The 18,756-nt window shown below is 36.6% G+C and overlaps 1 protein-coding gene across 9 annotated transcripts in view; it reads left to right on the forward strand.

Moving 5' to 3' along the window:
• EML6 (EMAP like 6) overlaps nucleotides 1–18,756 on the forward strand; it is a 109,501-nt gene that overhangs the window by 55,844 nt on the left and 34,901 nt on the right. For all 9 annotated transcript variants that reach the window (XR_007374867.1, XR_007374866.1, XM_048935218.1 and 6 more), the window contains 11 exons: nucleotides 2,507–2,719; nucleotides 3,568–3,735; nucleotides 4,299–4,405; nucleotides 8,319–8,437; nucleotides 9,053–9,239; nucleotides 9,957–10,062; nucleotides 13,271–13,364; nucleotides 14,921–15,021; nucleotides 16,167–16,369; nucleotides 17,351–17,462; nucleotides 18,166–18,293. Coding sequence is in view for 7 of the 9 variants with exons in the window: in XM_048935218.1 (XP_048791175.1) it covers nucleotides 2,507–2,719; nucleotides 3,568–3,735; nucleotides 4,299–4,405; nucleotides 8,319–8,437; nucleotides 9,053–9,239; nucleotides 9,957–10,062; nucleotides 13,271–13,364; nucleotides 14,921–15,021; nucleotides 16,167–16,369; nucleotides 17,351–17,462; nucleotides 18,166–18,293 (1,538 nt within the window). In the remaining 2 variants the exon portion in view is untranslated. The remainder of the gene's footprint in view (nucleotides 1–2,506; nucleotides 2,720–3,567; nucleotides 3,736–4,298; nucleotides 4,406–8,318; nucleotides 8,438–9,052; nucleotides 9,240–9,956; nucleotides 10,063–13,270; nucleotides 13,365–14,920; nucleotides 15,022–16,166; nucleotides 16,370–17,350; nucleotides 17,463–18,165; nucleotides 18,294–18,756) is intronic.

The raw sequence follows: 18,756 nt of genomic DNA on the forward strand, positions 1-18,756 counted from the left end.
ATACATAGAGCATTTGCAAGCAGATTTTTGTGACTGGAACTTACAGAATACTACAGTTCATTTTTACACCCTTATTCTCAGCATATACCCACCTTCAGCTTTGTTTAAGTAAAAGCTGTCTCTCCTTTTATGTTTACACAAATTGTATGCTTTTAGGTAGCAAACTTTTACAGGTTGACTCACTGAAGAACTAAATTTTGTTTCACACCACTAAAGCACTTCATTCCCTGTTGCATTTCCTTCATGATGAATGATTACAGTTGTAGTGATTAGAACATTTTAAAGAATTTAATTAGTAAAAACAGAAGAGCTGGTTTCAATGTTAAAACATGTTACTAGAAACAGTGTTCAAAGTGTCACTGCTAAACTTTGGCAGAGTAATTGAATACCCCAACAGCCCTCATCCATGCATGCATTGTACCAGGGAGCATTCAGCAGAAATCCAGAAGGCAGTTGGTAACAGCTGAGGCTGAAGTAGCACAGCCCAATCTGCAGGAGATGATTGGGAATTGTTTAAATAAATAAGGGATGCCACAGTGTGTTATCCATGTTACATCAGTACCTTTCCTGTTCTTGCAATAAATCTCAAAATTGTAAGAAATACTAACAGTTTGTGATGGCAGTTCAAAATGAGCTTGGAAAGTAGGGAATTCACCTTCAATCATGGGGCAAGATTTATATTCATCTCACCAAAGTAAATAAGTTAATTTGTGCTAAATGTTTAATTATTCTTTTTACATTTTGTTAGGGACCTCAGCTGCATTAATGTATATGCCCTGTCTTTATCCTTACAGTCCAACTTACTTGTCACCTCTGAGGATGATTGTCCTGTAAAAATAGTTTTAATTCTTCCACTAGGGTATAATTGATTTATTCTAACTTGTAATTGAAAGTGCTTTCTGATATTCAGAAGAAATTGTCAAAGAACAGAAGAGAACTTTTGGATAAGATTTTGTTCTCGTTTGAGCTAGTATGGCGCCCTTCTTAATGCAGGGAATCTAGGCCATATTTTTCTTACCTAGATTTGTCTGGAGGTCAATTTTGAACTCAGCTGACTGTGGCTGTATCATGCCTCTTTGAAAGGTAGCTGCTCCTGGCTCTGTGCAAATACTCAGTTGCAGTCAAAATCTGAATTTCCACTGCCCCTGGGGGAAATATCTTTATCAAAAGTAATGCGAGAGTGTTTTAAGCCTTATTTATTTGTACTTACTGTGATAATTTATATGTAAACAGTTTGAGTTCAGTTGAATTCACTTAAAGTTTCCAAACTCATCTTTTCCCTTTACCTTCCTCTCTTTAACGCACATGAATAAAAGCAGAATACATCAACTTTAAGAAATGATGATGGTTTTGATGACTGTTAATGAGTAGTGCATAGATAACCCCCCAGGCTTATCAAATTAATCCAATCCATCACATTTTTAGGATGAGAGTCTTTAGCTTTAGGTTAAAAAGCCTGGGATAGTCTAACCAAGAAATCCACTGGGCTGTGCATTTCTGATAGCTTTGTATCAGTCTAGGATGAAAGTTAAAGATGCTCTCTATTTTTAGCAGTTATGAAAACAAACCAAAAAATACAATTAATTTCAAATATTGCCTGTACATTTTCTTGGTCTATTTAAGCTACATTCCTGCTGAAGCTAACGCCTGACCCAGTTCAAATTGCACAGCAGTTCAGTTAAATTTCTGGATGAGATATCGGTTTCTTTTCAGTTGACATCTCTTGACATACTTAAAATTTCAGTCTCAGTGTTCAGTTATGTTTGTCCCATGGAGCCACTAAATTGACAGTTCCAATGTTTTTCATAATGCTTTTCTTGAAAGTCTTTTGTTTTAAACACGATACTGTGGTCAGTTTCTGTTCTTTGTTGCTGGTATATTAATACTACTACTAATGTTTTTGTCATGAAGCAAATCGTGTACGTGAAATGTTCATCACCAGTTACGTTCATTTTCCTAGCATGCACAAAAGATGAAAAAGAGATACTTACACAATAGCACTCAGACTTATCACAAAGTCGGGCTATATCCAATAAATTATGAAGCACTCTCTGTAAATGAAAGTACCACAGAATGATTCACTGAATAAATATACGAAGTTCAGTGACCTTCTATGATTAAGGCAAACAATTGCTACATAGCTTGCACATGTAGCTTCATTTTAAGATTTGTATTAGTGATCTCATAGAACTTGAAAGTACTCTAGGAACACATACACATGCTTTGTATTGAAGGCATTTCTTTGGTAGAAGTGATGTGGAGTGATTACTTTTTGACCCTTTTATATGTTTTTAGCTTTATATGTGTGCAGCTGCTTTAGAGCTTGTAAGACATAGGATGTCCCCAAATGCTACAAATACAAGACTATGCTTGTTTAAAGAAATCTGTGAGTCTTTTCAATTTACTGAGGTTGAAGTCTAATCCCAAGGAGAATATAAAGGTAAATGTGATGAAAAAAAAAAAAGTTTTACTGAAAAACAAACGATATTCACTTGTGTATTTTCAGCTGGTAAGCATCTAACTAACAAAGATGAGATCAAAGGAATTCATTGGGCCTCGTGGACCTGTGTGATAGGATCTGAAGTAAATGGTATTTGGCCAAAGTACACAAACGTGACAGATGTCAACTCTGTGGATGGTAATTACAACAGCTCAGTGCTGGTGACTGGGGATGATTTTGGGCTGGTTAAGTTATTCAGATTTCCATGCCTAAGGAAAGGTAAGACAGTATTTTCTATTTCTGAAGAATGCAATGTTTGTTTAGTTCCACAGCAGTATATTTTCTGATAACGGCATTAGATTCAGGTATATAATTCACATTTCTATGTGAACAACTCACAATTAGTTTTGTTGGACAGAATGATGAGATTTTAACTGTCCTATTTAGCAGTTCCCTGACAACGTATTTGCACTTGTTTGAAAACCATTGAGAACATATCATTTAACCATGTAGCTATTCTGATACTACCTTGTCATCCAAACCTCAGCAGGGTCTACTAGAACGAGTCAATATAGCTCTGGGTGAGTTATTTATCTTTGGAGTTGGCTGTAGTTTATTTCTTTTTTAACATAGTTTTTTTCCTTGGCATCTACACTGCAATACATATAATGTATACACAACCAAAAGTAACAACCTTTTGACTCCCCATGTTCTTTCATGTTTAAGTTGAAATCTGTATATTTTCTGACTCTGCACTTGAATTATTGTGTATTAGCATGTGTGTAATTCACTTGAGCATCAATGGCCATAGTATAAATAACTAATCCTATCTGTACAGATACATATGGCTGTTTAGATATAGATATAGATAATTCTTGCCAGGATTTAATTACTTTTTTCTGAAAACTGAAGTAAACCTGTTTCTTGAGGTATTTTATGCCATTTATTTTTCTGTGATTACTATTAATATCAGAATATCCAAGCAGGCATTTAAGTATTATTGTAACTTTCATTTCTGTTTCCTAGGAGAAATTAGAGCTTGTTTCTTTTGAAAGACAAACTTTATTAGCTATCATGGTTGCTTTTCTTTATTCTTCTTTATGAGCTGTTCTATTTGTGCCTTTTAGGAGCTAAATTTAGAAAATATGTTGGCCATTCAGCACATGTAACCAATGTCCGATGGTCCCATGATTTTCAGTGGGTTTTAAGTACAGGAGGTGCTGATCACTCTGTTTTTCAGTGGCAATTTATTCCAGAAGGGATAACAAATGGCATCCTCGAAACAGCTCCACAAGGTAAAAATGGTGTTTTTTGACTTATTTATTGAATGAAATCAACAGAGAATTCAGCAATGATGAAATGTATTTTACTGAATTGAGAAAATAGTTTTGATTCCTTGGTATGTTGTACACTTAAAAGCCATACAAACTACATAATGTCAGTTGCTGAAAATTTTGTTCCCTTCAGTAAAAGGGCAAAAAATCAGTCAGTACCTGCAGAATTGGCAAAATGCCTTTGTTATAGCAAATCTTCTTAAACACAGATAATGATCAGGCTGGAAGTTTTTATTTACCATTTTTGTATCGTCACTCCAAAACCTGTGAAAAAAGCATTACTCTCTCAGATGATGGAAATGTACTAAAAACTACTTAGTTATTCTCTTCCCTCTGCCACCATCCTGCCCCAGGCATTGAAAAAGGAGAAACAGAAATTAAACCTGACACATTCAGTCACCTCCTATGATTCTTACAAGCTGCTTTTGATTCCAAAGTTGACTACTACCAAATCATAATAAAAGCATTGCATGCTATTTCCTTGTAATTAAGATGTCTGCTATATAATGATTATTTTTATGCAGAGGGTGGCATTGATTCCTACAGTGAAGAATCAGATTCAGATTTATCTGATGTGCCGGAGTTAGATTCTGACATTGAGCAAGAAGCTCAAATCAACTATGATCGTCAGGTGAGTCAACATTAATACACTGTGCCAATTATCTGACAAGTTATCCTCAGTATTTAGTAAACATAAGTAAAAGAGGTTTCCAGCTAATTCATCTTCCTGCTCTAAGAAGATTATTTTGACAGTATTCAACTGATTACGCAACCAATATACATAAAAACAGAGTTTACTTTAGCTGCAGATGGGAATTTATAAGGGCTTTAGCATATCTGTATGTAAAACTATCTATTGAAATTAGGAATATGGCTTACAGAGCAAAGTCAAACATTTTGCAAGAGCATATTGCTATCCCCATTCCCTTGATACGTGTTAGAAAAGATCATTCTGTCCTATTAAATTGAGAAACATAATTTGTAAAATAGAGATCATGGATTTTTTTTCTATGATTTCTGCATATTCAAAGCAGAATAATCCTCTTAATGAGTGTAAAGCCTGCATAATACATTTATTTATGACAGATTCTTCTTTATTACCAATGATAAAACTTCCAATAATTAAAATCTCTCTGGTGAGATCCAAGTAAAATTGATTTCTGATGGTCACTTAATACACTTCATTACCTTCCTGTTTTCAGTACAACTGTGTTCTAAGGTAAATTTAAATAGATTGCTTCCATGTTAGAAGGACAAAATCAAATGACTATTCTTTACTACGTTGATTTTTTTTCAGGAATTGTAGTACACCATTTCACTCTTTAATCTCATCTTTCAATGTCAGTCTATGAGAATTGTTCTATTATTTTGATTAAAATAAAAATCTAATGAGTATCCTTTCAGCTTTAATTTTTAAAGTGTTTAAAATTCTATTCAATTTTAATGGAACATCACAGAATGATTTAGCCTGGCTCATACTCCTCATATTGTTTGTGCATAAGACTGATTCTGCTTTGGCCAGTGTGACTTAACATCATTTAGAATCCTTTTGCTTACTGCCATAAATAGGAGAAGCAAAATAGAGTTTGAAGTTTTCTGATTCAGATCCATTTATTTACAAAGTTGAAACACAATCTTCTTTCTTTATGAAAACCTATTTGAGATATATCAGTAATATCTTCATTTCAAGTTCTACTCAGTGAATAACAAAAAAGCCCTCTCTGTTCTCTTTCTCTTGTGATCATAGCCCCAGTGCTTCTCTTGCTTTTTCCTTGGACTTCTTGCAATTTCTCTCTGGTGATTACTTCATCAACTTCTGAGCTTGCCCTTGAATGTCTTTTCCACAGAGAAATGCAGTTCTTTTCACTTGAACTCTATCCTTACTGAAAATTGTTTTGTTACATAGCTTAGCTTCTGCTGGTTTCACATGAGCTATATGTTTTGAATAGCAGGTTCTATATCATAAAAATGTCTTTACACTCGTCCTGGCTAAAAGACATCTCTTGTGCCCTTCAGCTCTGATGAAGTGCTGGGGTGCTGCTGTCATGCTCATGTCTGGCCATGGACCGCTCTGATCCAGACTTGTCTTGGGTCTGTCTTGGGTCTTTGTTTGATTTTGGACCTGCTTTATCATATTTGCCAGTGTCTGGCAATCACTGGTGGCTGGTTGAGAAACTTGCAGTCAGTTACAGTAACTATCCCTTATTGTCATCTTTGTATCAGATTCTGACTTGCTGACTCAGTGTGCCAACCTGACCTTGCATCTGTTTGGTTGCTATGGGCTTGTCAATATTGTGTGCTCATGATCACTGATCTTTATAACAGTCTATGATGTGGAAGGGTGCTGTTATCTTTGTTTGTTGTGAAGGCAAAGGAACATCAACATCAAATTCTGCTCTCTCTCTCTCTCTCCCCTGATTTTGGCTTCTGGTTTAAAATATCTGGGGCTTGATTTTTGGAATCCATTGTTGTGAGGAGATTACTATTTGTCACCTTGACAAGTTACCTGAGCAATTGCAATGGTCAAAGGTCAGAACTTCTACAGACCAGACATAATCTCATGCTATGTACCTGAGAATGCAAAATGTACAATAAGCTTGGTTCAAGTTAGTTTGACTCACTTAGTGGCAGACATGGAGTTTCTTTCTAGAATGCTGACAGGTCACCTCTAACATTCCATGCTTTAGTGAAGGACTATCCTTTGTCTTTTCTCTGCACGTTACAGATTCTGCATTAAGTGGCTCAGGTCCTTCAGCCAACAGCTTATTTTACCCCTTTGTTATGGAGATCTATTGTGTTTGCCAAATGAAACAGGGATTTTGCAATATTTGCTCCCTGGCCTTTCTTTTACCCCAGAACTGTCTGGTCTACTTGTCCCAGCCTCCCCCTTCTCATTATTCTCCCTCTGCATGCAAATCAGACAGCATCCTCCTCCACACTATGCGTCAAAAAGAACATCTGGAATTAAAAGCTGAAAATGAAAAAATAGTTTTAGGCAGTTAAGGTGAAACGTATCAAGCAGATTAATGTATGGCAAAGCTAGAAGCAGCATGAAATAGAATCTTAGACAGGAAATATGAGACAACATCAAGCATATAAACTACACGTAGAGGAAAATCACTTGTTAGAGGAAATTATAAAAGCACTTGGAAATTTAAAACCATGAATCTCATTTTTAGAAGTGGGTATAGCTTTTTGTAGTGGAAATGCAGAGTCAGGGCCTGAACTAGTCACTGAGCACCTGGTGGGAAGGCAAAGCCAACCCAGGGAGCTCAGCTGCACGCAATGCACTGAGCGACCAGAAGGGGTGGAATCAGGATCCACACTTTCCCAGACCTCATTTAAGGCTTGGCAGGGGTGGGGTGGGAAGGGATCCCTTCCTTCCTGAGGCCTTCAAAGGTAAGCAGCTGTTTTCCTTCATTTTTGTGTCTATAGCTGCAGTGTTTGGATTTGTCCTTGTTTGCTGTCGCTTAAGGCTTTGCCTCCCTGCTATTATCAGGGTACTTTCCATTGCATTATAGCATTACACTTTTTTTTTTTCCTCTGAGTTTATGTCTGAAGCAGTGTAGGGGTACATATTAGATATTATAGAGATAGGTTCTTAGATATTGAAGTGTATTAGAAAACAATAATCCTTGATTCTTATTCATTAGCAGCATTCACTGAGGAGCAGAGTAGATAGTCAAGAACACTCAGGACAAAGTAGAACCCATATGAGTGACAGATAAAGTGTGTTAAGGTCTACTTAGTTACCACTATCAAAAACTCATCTCAAGTTATATGAACATTTTACTTGTATAAATCCAGTGTGTTGTCTTTGAGGTCAGACACAGTTCTACGGCACTAACGATTTAATTGTCCTTTGTGGAAAAATGCAAGGAACAACAAGAAATGTAGGTACAGAAAAAGAGGAAAAAAAAATAATAATCAGGCTCTGTCTCCACGTTGTAACAAATGTAGTTTAATGCCACTACTTTCAAGAGGCCTCAGACATCATCAGCAATCCCACAGAGTTTCAGAATTCCTGAAAGATTTTAATGCATGATGTCTGTATCTGTAGCGTTACCTACGGAGATTCTCTTTTCTGGTTTCAGATGTATTGGCAAATCACTTAGGTACTGTTGGGCGCTGTATGTTTAATCATGATATCTAGGCAGAATTGGTTCATTATGTTCAGCTCTGATTACATACTCTGAAGTACATTTGAAGTTAAAAAGATGCTTAGAGACTTAATGGTTTCAGTCAGTATTGTGAATCCTTTTCACTGACAGACAATGGAATCTCGTAGGAAAAATGAGCTCTGCTCCACAGTAATGCAGTGTCCTTCACGTGTCAGGAGACTCCACTGCCTGGAATAGATTTATTATCATCGTTAGGAGTTCTGCAGGAATGAATAGAGACTTCCTCTTTCTTGTAACTACCGACCATCACTTTAACAGTGTATTAAGTTGTAAAATTTGTATGAAATGGTGTTTTTTTTGCATGTACACAGATATTGAGAAATGTTTGGAGCTGTGCTATTAATGTTAACAATTATTCTTCAGGTTTACAAAGAAGACCTACCTCAGCTGAAACAACAAAGTAAAGAGAAAAACCATTCTGTTCCTTTCCTTAAAAGAGAACGAGCGCCTGAGGACAGTCTAAAATTGCAGTTTATACACGGGTAGAGCAATATTAAATAATGCTTTCTTTTCCTTTTTTTTTTTTTTTTTCTAGTTGTTAAAACATCCTAACAATTATACTCAGAGCTTACTCACAGCTAATTTATTTGTCACTGCTGCTGTACATAATTTATGGAATATCAACCATAGACTTTGTTTTCTTTCAGTTGTGTTAGGTAAGGAACGAGAGAAGATTGTAATAATATAGCCATATATTAAATAATACCCGAGCAGTGCATTTCATAAAACTACCTTCTATTGACTCAACCGTATGTATCCCAGAGCAAAGATTCTATTTCTGATAGCTGTGATTTGTCACGTTGCCTAACTAGCTTTGTTCTTGAACCCAAATCTCTATAAAGCTGGCTGTAGTTCTGTGCACTCTACGTATTCTTTCCTGTGATGTCAGTACTAATTTAAGAGTTTACTGCAAAGTAAACCATGAAGATTGATGACTTTGGTGGGAATAGTGTCTCTCTGCCTATGTGGTGAGAGATAGTTTTGAGACGGGAGGGTTGAAAGCCCTGCTGTACTATCAAATTAATTTACACAATTTGTTACACAATGTACCAGAATATTTTTAAAACAGAACGTAACTTGTTTCATGTTTACTTCAGTTATAGGGGCTATGACTGTCGAAATAACTTGTTCTACACACAGACTGGAGAAGTGGTGTATCACATTGCTGCTGTAGCTGTTGTATATAATAGGCAGCAGCACTCTCAAAGGCTGTATCTCGGCCATGATGATGATATCCTCAGCCTAAGCATTCACCCAGTGAAAGACTATGTTGCTACTGGGCAGGTAGGTATTTAGCAGAGATGATTTTAGAAATCCGTGGAAATAAGTTGCCTTTATGATTTATAATTAGGAGAAAAATAGATTTACTATTTTACGTTCACTTTGAATTTCTGCTTTTATCTGTGAAGTGTGGGAGATGTATTTTTATCTATGTCCTAGGCATTTTTGATGTATCATTAGTTAGTCTCAGTGTAGGGCAAGCTTAGAGAAAGGGGATTTTGTGCATGGATATATAGATATATAGAGAAGGGAAAGGAAAGAGGTAAGAAAACGAGAAGCTGAGGGAGAAAGTTGTGTGGACTTTTATTTCTAATTAAACTAGGCATCCCTGAGAGAGAAGAATGAGGGTATGTATAACTGTGTGTAAAAGAACAAGTAAAAAAGTTTTAGTTTGGAAAACTCTCTAAGTTGACTGATTCTGAGATCCAGTTTACAACATAGAGGCAGACATACTACTTATACCACAACTAATGAGGCTGTGAACTTCTCACAAGGTGAGAATGGACTTTACCATGAATGCAGTATATCAAAGTTCCACACTCCAGTGTGCCTGAAATGAGTTGTGATACAGAAGAGAAAATAGTCTGTGAAAAAGATAAAATACAGCAAGGAGAAAAATAGTTACCTCTGGAGTGTTTTGAAGATGTGATAGTGCTAATTACTGATATTGGTGTGCTTTGAACTTTATGAGCAGATATTCCAATTAATCCTCTGATTCAGGTTGGAAGAGATGCTGCTATTCATGTTTGGGACACACAGACGTTGAAGTGTTTATCATTACTCAAAGGCCAGCATCAAAGAGGAGTGTGTGCACTGGATTTTTCAGGTACATTGCTCTAGGTGATTAATTAAAAAGCAATCCTCTTGGTGAAACTTTTATTTGAATAGCTATGACAGTTAGTTTTGTTCTTTGTGTTAAATGACCATTTTACGGCCAATACAAGTTTTACATGAAAGCCTTTCTGACAGTTTTGATAAAAATTGAGCAATGAATCAGTTATAGGATTCTTTTACAATCCATCACTAATTCTTCTTAATGTCTAATTCATGATACCGAGTGTACAGCTGGGACTCAAATGGCTTTCTACATGATGGCATAATAATTTAAAAGCAGGCAGAGTGATCACTTGAAGTGTACAAATGAGATGGCATTGTGATCTCCAGGCTCATGCAGTTCTTCAAATTTGCTAACGTTTTTCAGTGAGTTTATAGGAGCAGATATGATAAACAGTTGTCTGCTGTTTCTCCTACTTGCCTTTCTGGGATGAATGACCTGAGCTCTCCGTTGTCTAAGGGCAGCTCCTGTATTCAATTTTAAATCACTCACATGATGGTGATTCACACAATTTCGTGTTTTTATAAAATCTTAACAATCCATTACTCCTTTCTATTAAAAAAAAAATATTGAAGTTTTATTTTTTTATCTGTCTACTCCTCCCAAATATGAATGAGAAAGAGGGAAAGAAACACTACTCTTGGAGTACCAATCTACTCTTCCTTGTTTACAGTCTTGCTAAGAGTCTTAATCACAGTTTGAAAAGTGACTTGAGCTGTTAGTCTCAGATGAGCCTAACTTTGGAAAACAGGACAGAAATTATTTGGAGCCTTTAAAAATGTTTTTATTCATTTGTGAGAATACAATGCTTATAGATAATATATAGCACAGGATTTAAGAAGTGATTGCAATGATTACTTTGAGCCAGAAGACTTATGGAGAGTGCTTGAACAGTACTTAGAATGCTATGTATTATCAGATTAAACATTTATGGATAGTTAATGAAACAGTGCCTAACTCCTGTGTGCTGCTAAGCAGGAATAGGATCTAAATTGCTCAGTTTGAAAAGAGTGGGGCACAGCCAGGAGTGCCCATAGTCACTCCAGTATGCTAAGGGTGCCCAGAGAGGATGTGGAGTCTCCTTCTATGGAGATATTCAAGTCCCATCTGGATGTCTACCCATGCTAACTATTGTAGGGTACTTGCTTTAGCAGGGGGGTTAAACTCAGTGATCCTTTGAGGTCCTTTCCAACCCCTACAATTCAGTGATTCTACCAGTGTAAAAATTCATCAGGAACTCATGATCTCAGAACAAAGTAGAATTCTAAAATTCTGCTTCTCCTCATGCACTCAGCTCTTCTCATAGACCTGGCCCTTGGTGTGATACATCCATTTTACCTTCAGACAAAAGCTGGCCTACGTCACACTTAAATTATAAAAGATTTTAAAGTCTAACAAATACTGTGGCTGCCCACTACTTTACCTTAACTATCATTTTCTGAACTCAGATTTTTATGTGGGCTTCAATTAAGCATGATCTATTTCACATTGTGCTCTGTAGTAATGTCAGAATTCATTATGGCACGTTAGATCACATTTATTAGATGGGACCACGTGGAAGAGTCTTCCACAAAGATAAGTCTGGAACTGACTCATATTCCATTATCTGAAGAGGAGCCTTGGTGTTCATCCAAGCAGTGTGAAATTGCTGATACGCTGCAGTGTGAAACCTAGTAAACTTGGTACCAGGAGAAGGGGAAATGGCTAGAGATGATCTGGTGGACACTGTGTGTAGATGTTAAAAAAAGAAAGAATGTCATTGAGAACTGTATTTGAGCAAAATACAGTTAGGAAATACGTTGTGATCTATGTTCTCATTAAAATTAGATTTCTCTCCAGTTACTTATATCCCATGTATTAAAATATATATACCTTCATAAAATCATATTGATCACATACTCTATGGGCATTAAATAACTGTTTTTTAAGAAGTAAGAATGACTGGCATGATGACAGTGTTGCTTTAAACCTAATCCTGAAAAAGCACATATTGAAAAAGTCTTCATTTCCTACCTAAATGGCTTTAGTTTAGGTTCTTGACACTGAATGGAACAGATACTACAGGATCAGAGGGCTGGTTTGGCCCTGCGAAGGCAATTTTCATTGTGTTACTAAGAGATATTTCCAAATTAGTTACAGGTTGCATTATGTAAATCTTTAAAAAAAAAAAAAAAAAAGTTGCCCTGAACCCCAAAGATGCCTTTTTTCTTTTCTCTTTCTGTCTTAGTTGATCTGGTGTCTAACTTTATACTACTCTTCCTCTCTGCCCATACTTTCAAAAGCATCTGCTATTGGCCACTGAGCTCAGTGTACAGAGCCAGATTGCTTTTGTAGGACTGTTTTGATCATCTTATGATTCTGATGTTATAATTATGTTCATGCAGTGTTTGATTGTGCCCTCTGGTGGTTATTAATCAGAATGTGTAGCCTAAATTAATGCATGAAGCCTGTTTGATGTGAATAAAGTTGTAAAGTTGTATTCTTAACAAAATATTTTTTCCTTGACTTATTTGAGTTACCTTTAAAAATAATTATCATTATTATGATATTATGCATCTTTCCTAAAGAAATAATGCATGTCACTGCATATTTACTTTTTGTATCAGCTATATTCATAGTGGTTTTGCTCATTAAAGCTGTTCTAGAATGGTTCTTACTGTCTCCTTTGGTTTTTTTTCACATTAACTTTTTGTCTCCTTGTTTGTATCTTTATTTTCTTTACTTTTTAAAAACTGTTTTGGTTTTATTTCTTGTTTTTTAGCTTCATCCCTTCCTTCTTTCTAAGCCTGTGCTGGATGTTGTGTTGAGGGACATGGTTTAGTGGGAGCTATTGGGAATAGGTGAATGGTTGGACTGGATGATCTTTTAGTCTTTTCCAACCTTGGTGATTCTATGATTCTATGATTCTATGTTCTTCAACTGTGAACTCTAATTCCCCTTCTCCTCTTGGGCCTGTTTTTCATAGAACTTAGTCATGTAAGATGCTGAACGTGAGGCCAGTCCAGTATGAGAGTCTGTTTGGCCTTGTGAATCCTGAAGGAGTTCTAGTGGAATCATTTGTACCCATGACATGCTTTCTTTTCTTTCATTTATAATATCACTTGAAATTCAGTTTACAGTGTATTTGTTGTGTCCATTGCCTGCTGTATGTTCAGTTAAAGACTAATCACCTTTAACATTAAGTACTGCTTTTGTACAGCTGATGGAAAATGTTTGGCATCTGTTGGGCTTGATGATAATCATGCCATTGTGTTTTGGGACTGGAAAAAAGGAGAGAAGCTAGCGACAACCAGGTAAGAGTTTCTCAGTGTGTGTCCTGTGATTACATTTTTTGGAATCTGGTCACCCACCCGTGTTACTCTGGGAAAACAAACTGTCTGCAGGGATGGGACACCACCACCTCTCTGGGCAACCTGTGCCGGTGCCTCACTGCCTTTGTTGTCAAAAACTTCTTCCTTATATCCAATCTAAATCAACCCTCCTGAAGTGTGAAACCATTTCCCCTTGTACTGTCACAACAGACCTTCCTAAAGTGTCTGTCCCCTTCTTTCTTGTAGCCCTCCTTTAGATACTAAAAGGCCACTTTCAGGTGTTTCATAGAGGAGGTATTCCATTCCTGGGCTCGTTTTTGTGGCCCTCCTCTGGAGGTGAACCAACAGGTCCACATCTCTCCTGTAGTGAGCACTCCCTATCTACCCTACACAGTGCTCTATCCCTACCCTACACAGTGCTCCCCTCCCCTGCCCTGCTGGCCATGCTTCTTTTGATGCAGCCCAGGATGCGGTTGGTTCTCTGGGCAGTGAGAGCACAGTGCTGGCTCATGTCCAGCTGCCATCCACCAGTACCCCCAGGTCCTTTTCAGCAGCATTGTTCTCTATCCTTTCATCTCTAGCTTGTATTGATAGTGGGAGTTACCATTACCCAGGGACAGGCCTTGCACTTGGATGTGTTGAATTTCATGAGGTTCTCCTGGACCCACTGCTTGAGCCTGTCTGGGTCTCTCTGAATGGCATCCCATCCCTTGGGCATCAAGCTATAAAACCTGGATGTTCAGGTTGAAAAAAGTAGTAGTTTTTGCTCCTAGTGCTTTAACATCCTGAAGCAGAAATGATTGTTATATTGAGACTCAGAATTTTTTTTTTTTTGTAATGGTGAAACTTAGTTCTACAAATGTCCTTAAGTACATGCTCAAACAAGAATACCTTTACTGAAGAACTAAATTTGAAGGTATATTTGAAGGCTCATTTGCTAAGTGAACTGTTTTCTAGACTATGATTTTATAATTTATTTGAGTTTTCCTCTTGAATCGCAATAGGTTTGAGACTTCCTTGTGATTTTTTTTTTATAGATAATTTTAAATATTTATAAACCACATTCTTATTCCTTTAAATATTCATGTTGCCCTTTATGCTGTCTTTTAATTGCATTGAACTTTGTTTCCTGCCTCTTCATCATAACGGAACTGAAATTCAGTGAGAGATGGTTTTTATTCACCTCGTTTCTGTAGTCTAATTCATACACAGCCTATAATCAACTACATTCTTCTCTCTTGGTTGGATTCCCAAGGCTAAACCCTTGAAGATTAGGAGTATTGTTCTCTCTTTTCTTGTTAGATAGGATAACTGTGGCAAAGAGAACTTTGGGATATCTCTGTGAGTCATCTGCCAGTGATGATGTTAGAGATCCCTGTTGTTGTTTTAGCACCAAGAGTACAATAGTTGTGACAAACAGATTCTTGTTGCTAAAGACTGTCTTTGAATTGTCCAATACTGTGAAATAATTACTTGAAACAGACTACTTTGAAATGTTAAGTAATCCCTTAACTTCCTGTTTTTAATTTTTATTACAGGGGTCATAAAGATAAAATATTTGTAGTAAAATGTAATCCACATCATGTAGACAAGCTAGTCACGGTTGGGATGAAGCATATCAAATTTTGGCAGCAAACAGGTATCATACCAAATACTTTCTATTTACATTATTTGGGGATTTATACCTATTTAATTTAGGGACATCATGTTTTCTGTTTAATAATTTGTTTTATTTGTAAAGGAGCATTCAGCAAATGCCACAATATTCCTTTCTCTTTGGAGAAAGTCATTTGGATGTAATTTCTAGCTCATTGGTTCTTTTCATTCTAGTCATAGTATTGAGAGTTTCTCCTGATTTGGCTAGCATCTTGGTTCCCAGAAAAAATATAGTCCCCTTAATTTACTCAGGCAGTATATGACTCTTATTGTGAAAATCCCAGCCAGTGGCACACTGCTAAAAAATAAATAAACAATAAAAAAAATTAATTAGATGACTCTAAGAAGTTCCTATGCTTACACTGTAATTTACAAGGTTCAAGTGCCCTCAGCTTAAAAATTACTTTTTTTCCTGCATTTTTAATGTCTAGGGTATTTTTGTAATAACTCAATATACTTTATTGCTGTTTGCCAAAGTGTATTACATTCATTTGCATTAAGCAGTGTTTTACTCCAAGAATAATCTCTTTGCAGTAAAAGAATGATGTCCTTTGAAACACAGTTGTGTAGAATTGACTGAAGCAAGGATAGCATTGCATGTATTGTTTTGTAATTGTGCACGTATTTTTGCCTATATGATCCCAATTCACAGGTGGTAATGGCATTCTAAACCAAAGTGAGTAATGCAGTTGTGGCACAGTGAGGCTTTTTGGCAATCTAGAGAAATAGAAATCCTGCCATTCATTCTGCAAAACTGCTGTCAAATTTTTTATTTGGGCCAGTAAAGCAAACCTCTGACTTTGTTGTTGTGATAACCTCTGCAGAGCTTGGCAGGCTGTTCTGTACAGAAATGTTCTGCCTGCCCCTTGTATTAATTCTTCTATACAATTCATTGCCAATATTTAACAACTGCTTGGAAGTAATGATCTGAAAGATACAGTCTGTACTGCTTTAAATCTCTCATTGCTAGACTGATTTGCCCTTACTGTGTTTTTCCCTTGTGCGCTGTGTTTTCAGTATTTATCTGCTGTGTCTTAGGCAGCCATAACAGATGATGAAGTCAAGATTTTTGTCTTTTACAGCACTACGGCTACAAACAAATATAAAGGACTTCTTTTTATGTTGCAGGTGGAGGCTTTACGTCAAGACGAGGAACATTTGGAAGCAGTGGAAAATTGGAAACTATGATGAGCGTTTCATACGGGCGAATAGAAGACTTGGTTTTCTCTGGTGCTGCTACTGGAGACATTTTCATCTGGAAGGATACTGTATTGCTCAAGACAGTGAAAGCCCATGATGGACCTGTATTTGCAATGCATGCATTGGATAAGGTATTTGTCTTCTTCTGTGATCCATGCATCTTTATTATTTTTATTTCTAAATCCATATCGGTATTATCACCATACCATAGGCAAGCAAGACTTCAGGTATGCAAAGGTTTTATTTTCCAGAGTTGATTATTCCAGATACCAGTATTATTTTCCTTCAGATGCAACAATAAACTTTTAAAGAAACTGAGGCAAAATATGTCACTGATATCACATCAGTGAGCGTATCTTGAGAGACTAACTTTTACTACTAGAATCCACTAGTATCCACTAGTATAGAATCTACAGTTTGAAGATGTTGATAATGGAACATTCTTTTTGATACTACAGTTTCAGCTTTCAAATTATACCACGAGGAGAGGAACACTACACATAAACCTTTTGTATCTGTTAAGAGCTTTGTAAATCCCTCTGTCTCTGTCCTTTCCTGCCCTACTTGATCGCTCCTGGCTTTCCATCAGTTTTTCTATTTGATGGCATTCTTTCTTACGAACATCCTCTTATGTTTATGTTGGTTAGTGATTTATGCTGTGTTACGCACTGTCTTGGCGCAGGCAGAAGAATGTACCAAGGGAATTGTTCAGTCAATCCCTATGCATCACTAGAAAGCCATTTCAAACATCAGTTAATTTGCAGTAACTTGAGAAGCCAGTATTTCCGCCTACTGCCTTGCCAAAGGATGAAACACTTATTTTTTCCATAATTTATTTTCACATGTAGAAAAATATTATGGTCCAACATTACTATTTACAGTAGTAGGCATTCTGTATAGTTATCAGTCTGCGTAAGGCAGAACCCTAGAGAAGAAACTCTCAAAATCTTCTTCTCTTATAGGTTTTTATTCATAGGAATAGGCTCCAGTAGTTTGATTTAGACACATTCCAAAGACACAGGAGGATTTCTACTATATTTGTATGTGTCTTTTTATATGCTAATATCAGATTGCTGCTGTTTATCTATGTCTTTCATACTGTGATCATACAGGGTTTTGTAACTGGTGGAAAAGATGGAATTGTGGCCCTTTGGGATGATATGTTTGAAAGGTGTCTGAAGACATATGCTATTAAAAGAGCAGCACTATCTTCTAGTTCCAAAGGTATTGTTTGTACTGTGTTTTAATAGGTACTGTATGCATGAAGGCTGGTAAAATGGCAGTAATAAATGTCAAATCTTGCCAGAACACAAAAGGAACATTACTGAACTACTTGCTATTCCGTGCTAGAGTCTTCCTATTTGGTTGAAATATTCCAGTCTTTGTAATTTTATAGTTTGTTCTGATATTTCCTTCTCTATTCCTTGACCTTTAGCTTTGTTTTCACTAAAGAAATGATTTTAGGAACAAATATCACAAACCTGTGAGTTTGGGTGTTCCAAAATATGTGTAGCAATTGGTTTCCACAAGTGGCTATATTTCCTGTAGGAGGACTGTGGTCCCTGTGAATTGGAAAGACCTGTTGTGTACTTCCCCAGGCATCAGGATGGAAGTCTGTAAAGTGATATTCATAGATGATCACAGAATTACTGTCCAGATTGCTGCAGCTTGCAGAACTGCTTGTATGTTAAAACAGTAAAACTCCAGTCGTTAATTGCCACAGTACATACTACCACAAGCTCCTCTCCTTTGAACTGTTAATGAAAACCATGGATTATCTAGTATTATGATTATGTAAATTTATGTCATGTTTCATGGTTGATTTTAAACAAGTTTTAATTATATAAGCTGTATAAAGGTGAAATGAGGCTCTTTTTGGTTTCTCACACGCACACAAAAAAACCTAAAATATCCTTTTATTCTTCAGGTTTACTTTTAGAAGACAATCCCTCTATTCGTGCCATCAGTCTAGGACATGGCCATATACTCGTGGGAACTAAAAATGGAGAAATACTTGAAATTGATAAAAGTGGTCCTATGACTCTGCTTGTTCAGGTACAATATGGGTCTTCCTATCAAAAACATTCCCTGCAGAAGTACAAAGCATCACTGGATTTCCTCTGTCTTTTTCCTTCTGTTTTCATTAATCCTGTTGGCCACCGTTCCTTTCCTTGCACAGGCAGAAGCTGATTCTTTGTTCTGTAAGTGACTTAGAGTCACTGTGGATTGCATAATTCTGACGTAAAAGAAAGAGTCCATTAAGTTAAATTGGTAGTGAGACTTGCAAAGAATATTCTAGGCTTTTTAGGACCCAGTAGAGAAAAAGGAAAATTAGGGGTAGAGCTAACAGAGTTTATTTGACAGTGTTTGACCCATTTGCTTTGACTGAGATGATGTAGTCTACTGTGAAGGTTCCTGTATTGGTGAAAGATGTTTTAGAGCCATAGTATTTTTCTGCAGCGACGTGCAGTTCTCATTGAATCTGTTGCAAAGGACAAAAGGATTTCTTCTGGCAAGG

This window comes from Lagopus muta, chromosome 2 (assembly GCF_023343835.1).
Source record: "Lagopus muta isolate bLagMut1 chromosome 2, bLagMut1 primary, whole genome shotgun sequence".
NCBI lineage: Eukaryota > Metazoa > Chordata > Aves > Galliformes > Phasianidae > Lagopus > Lagopus muta.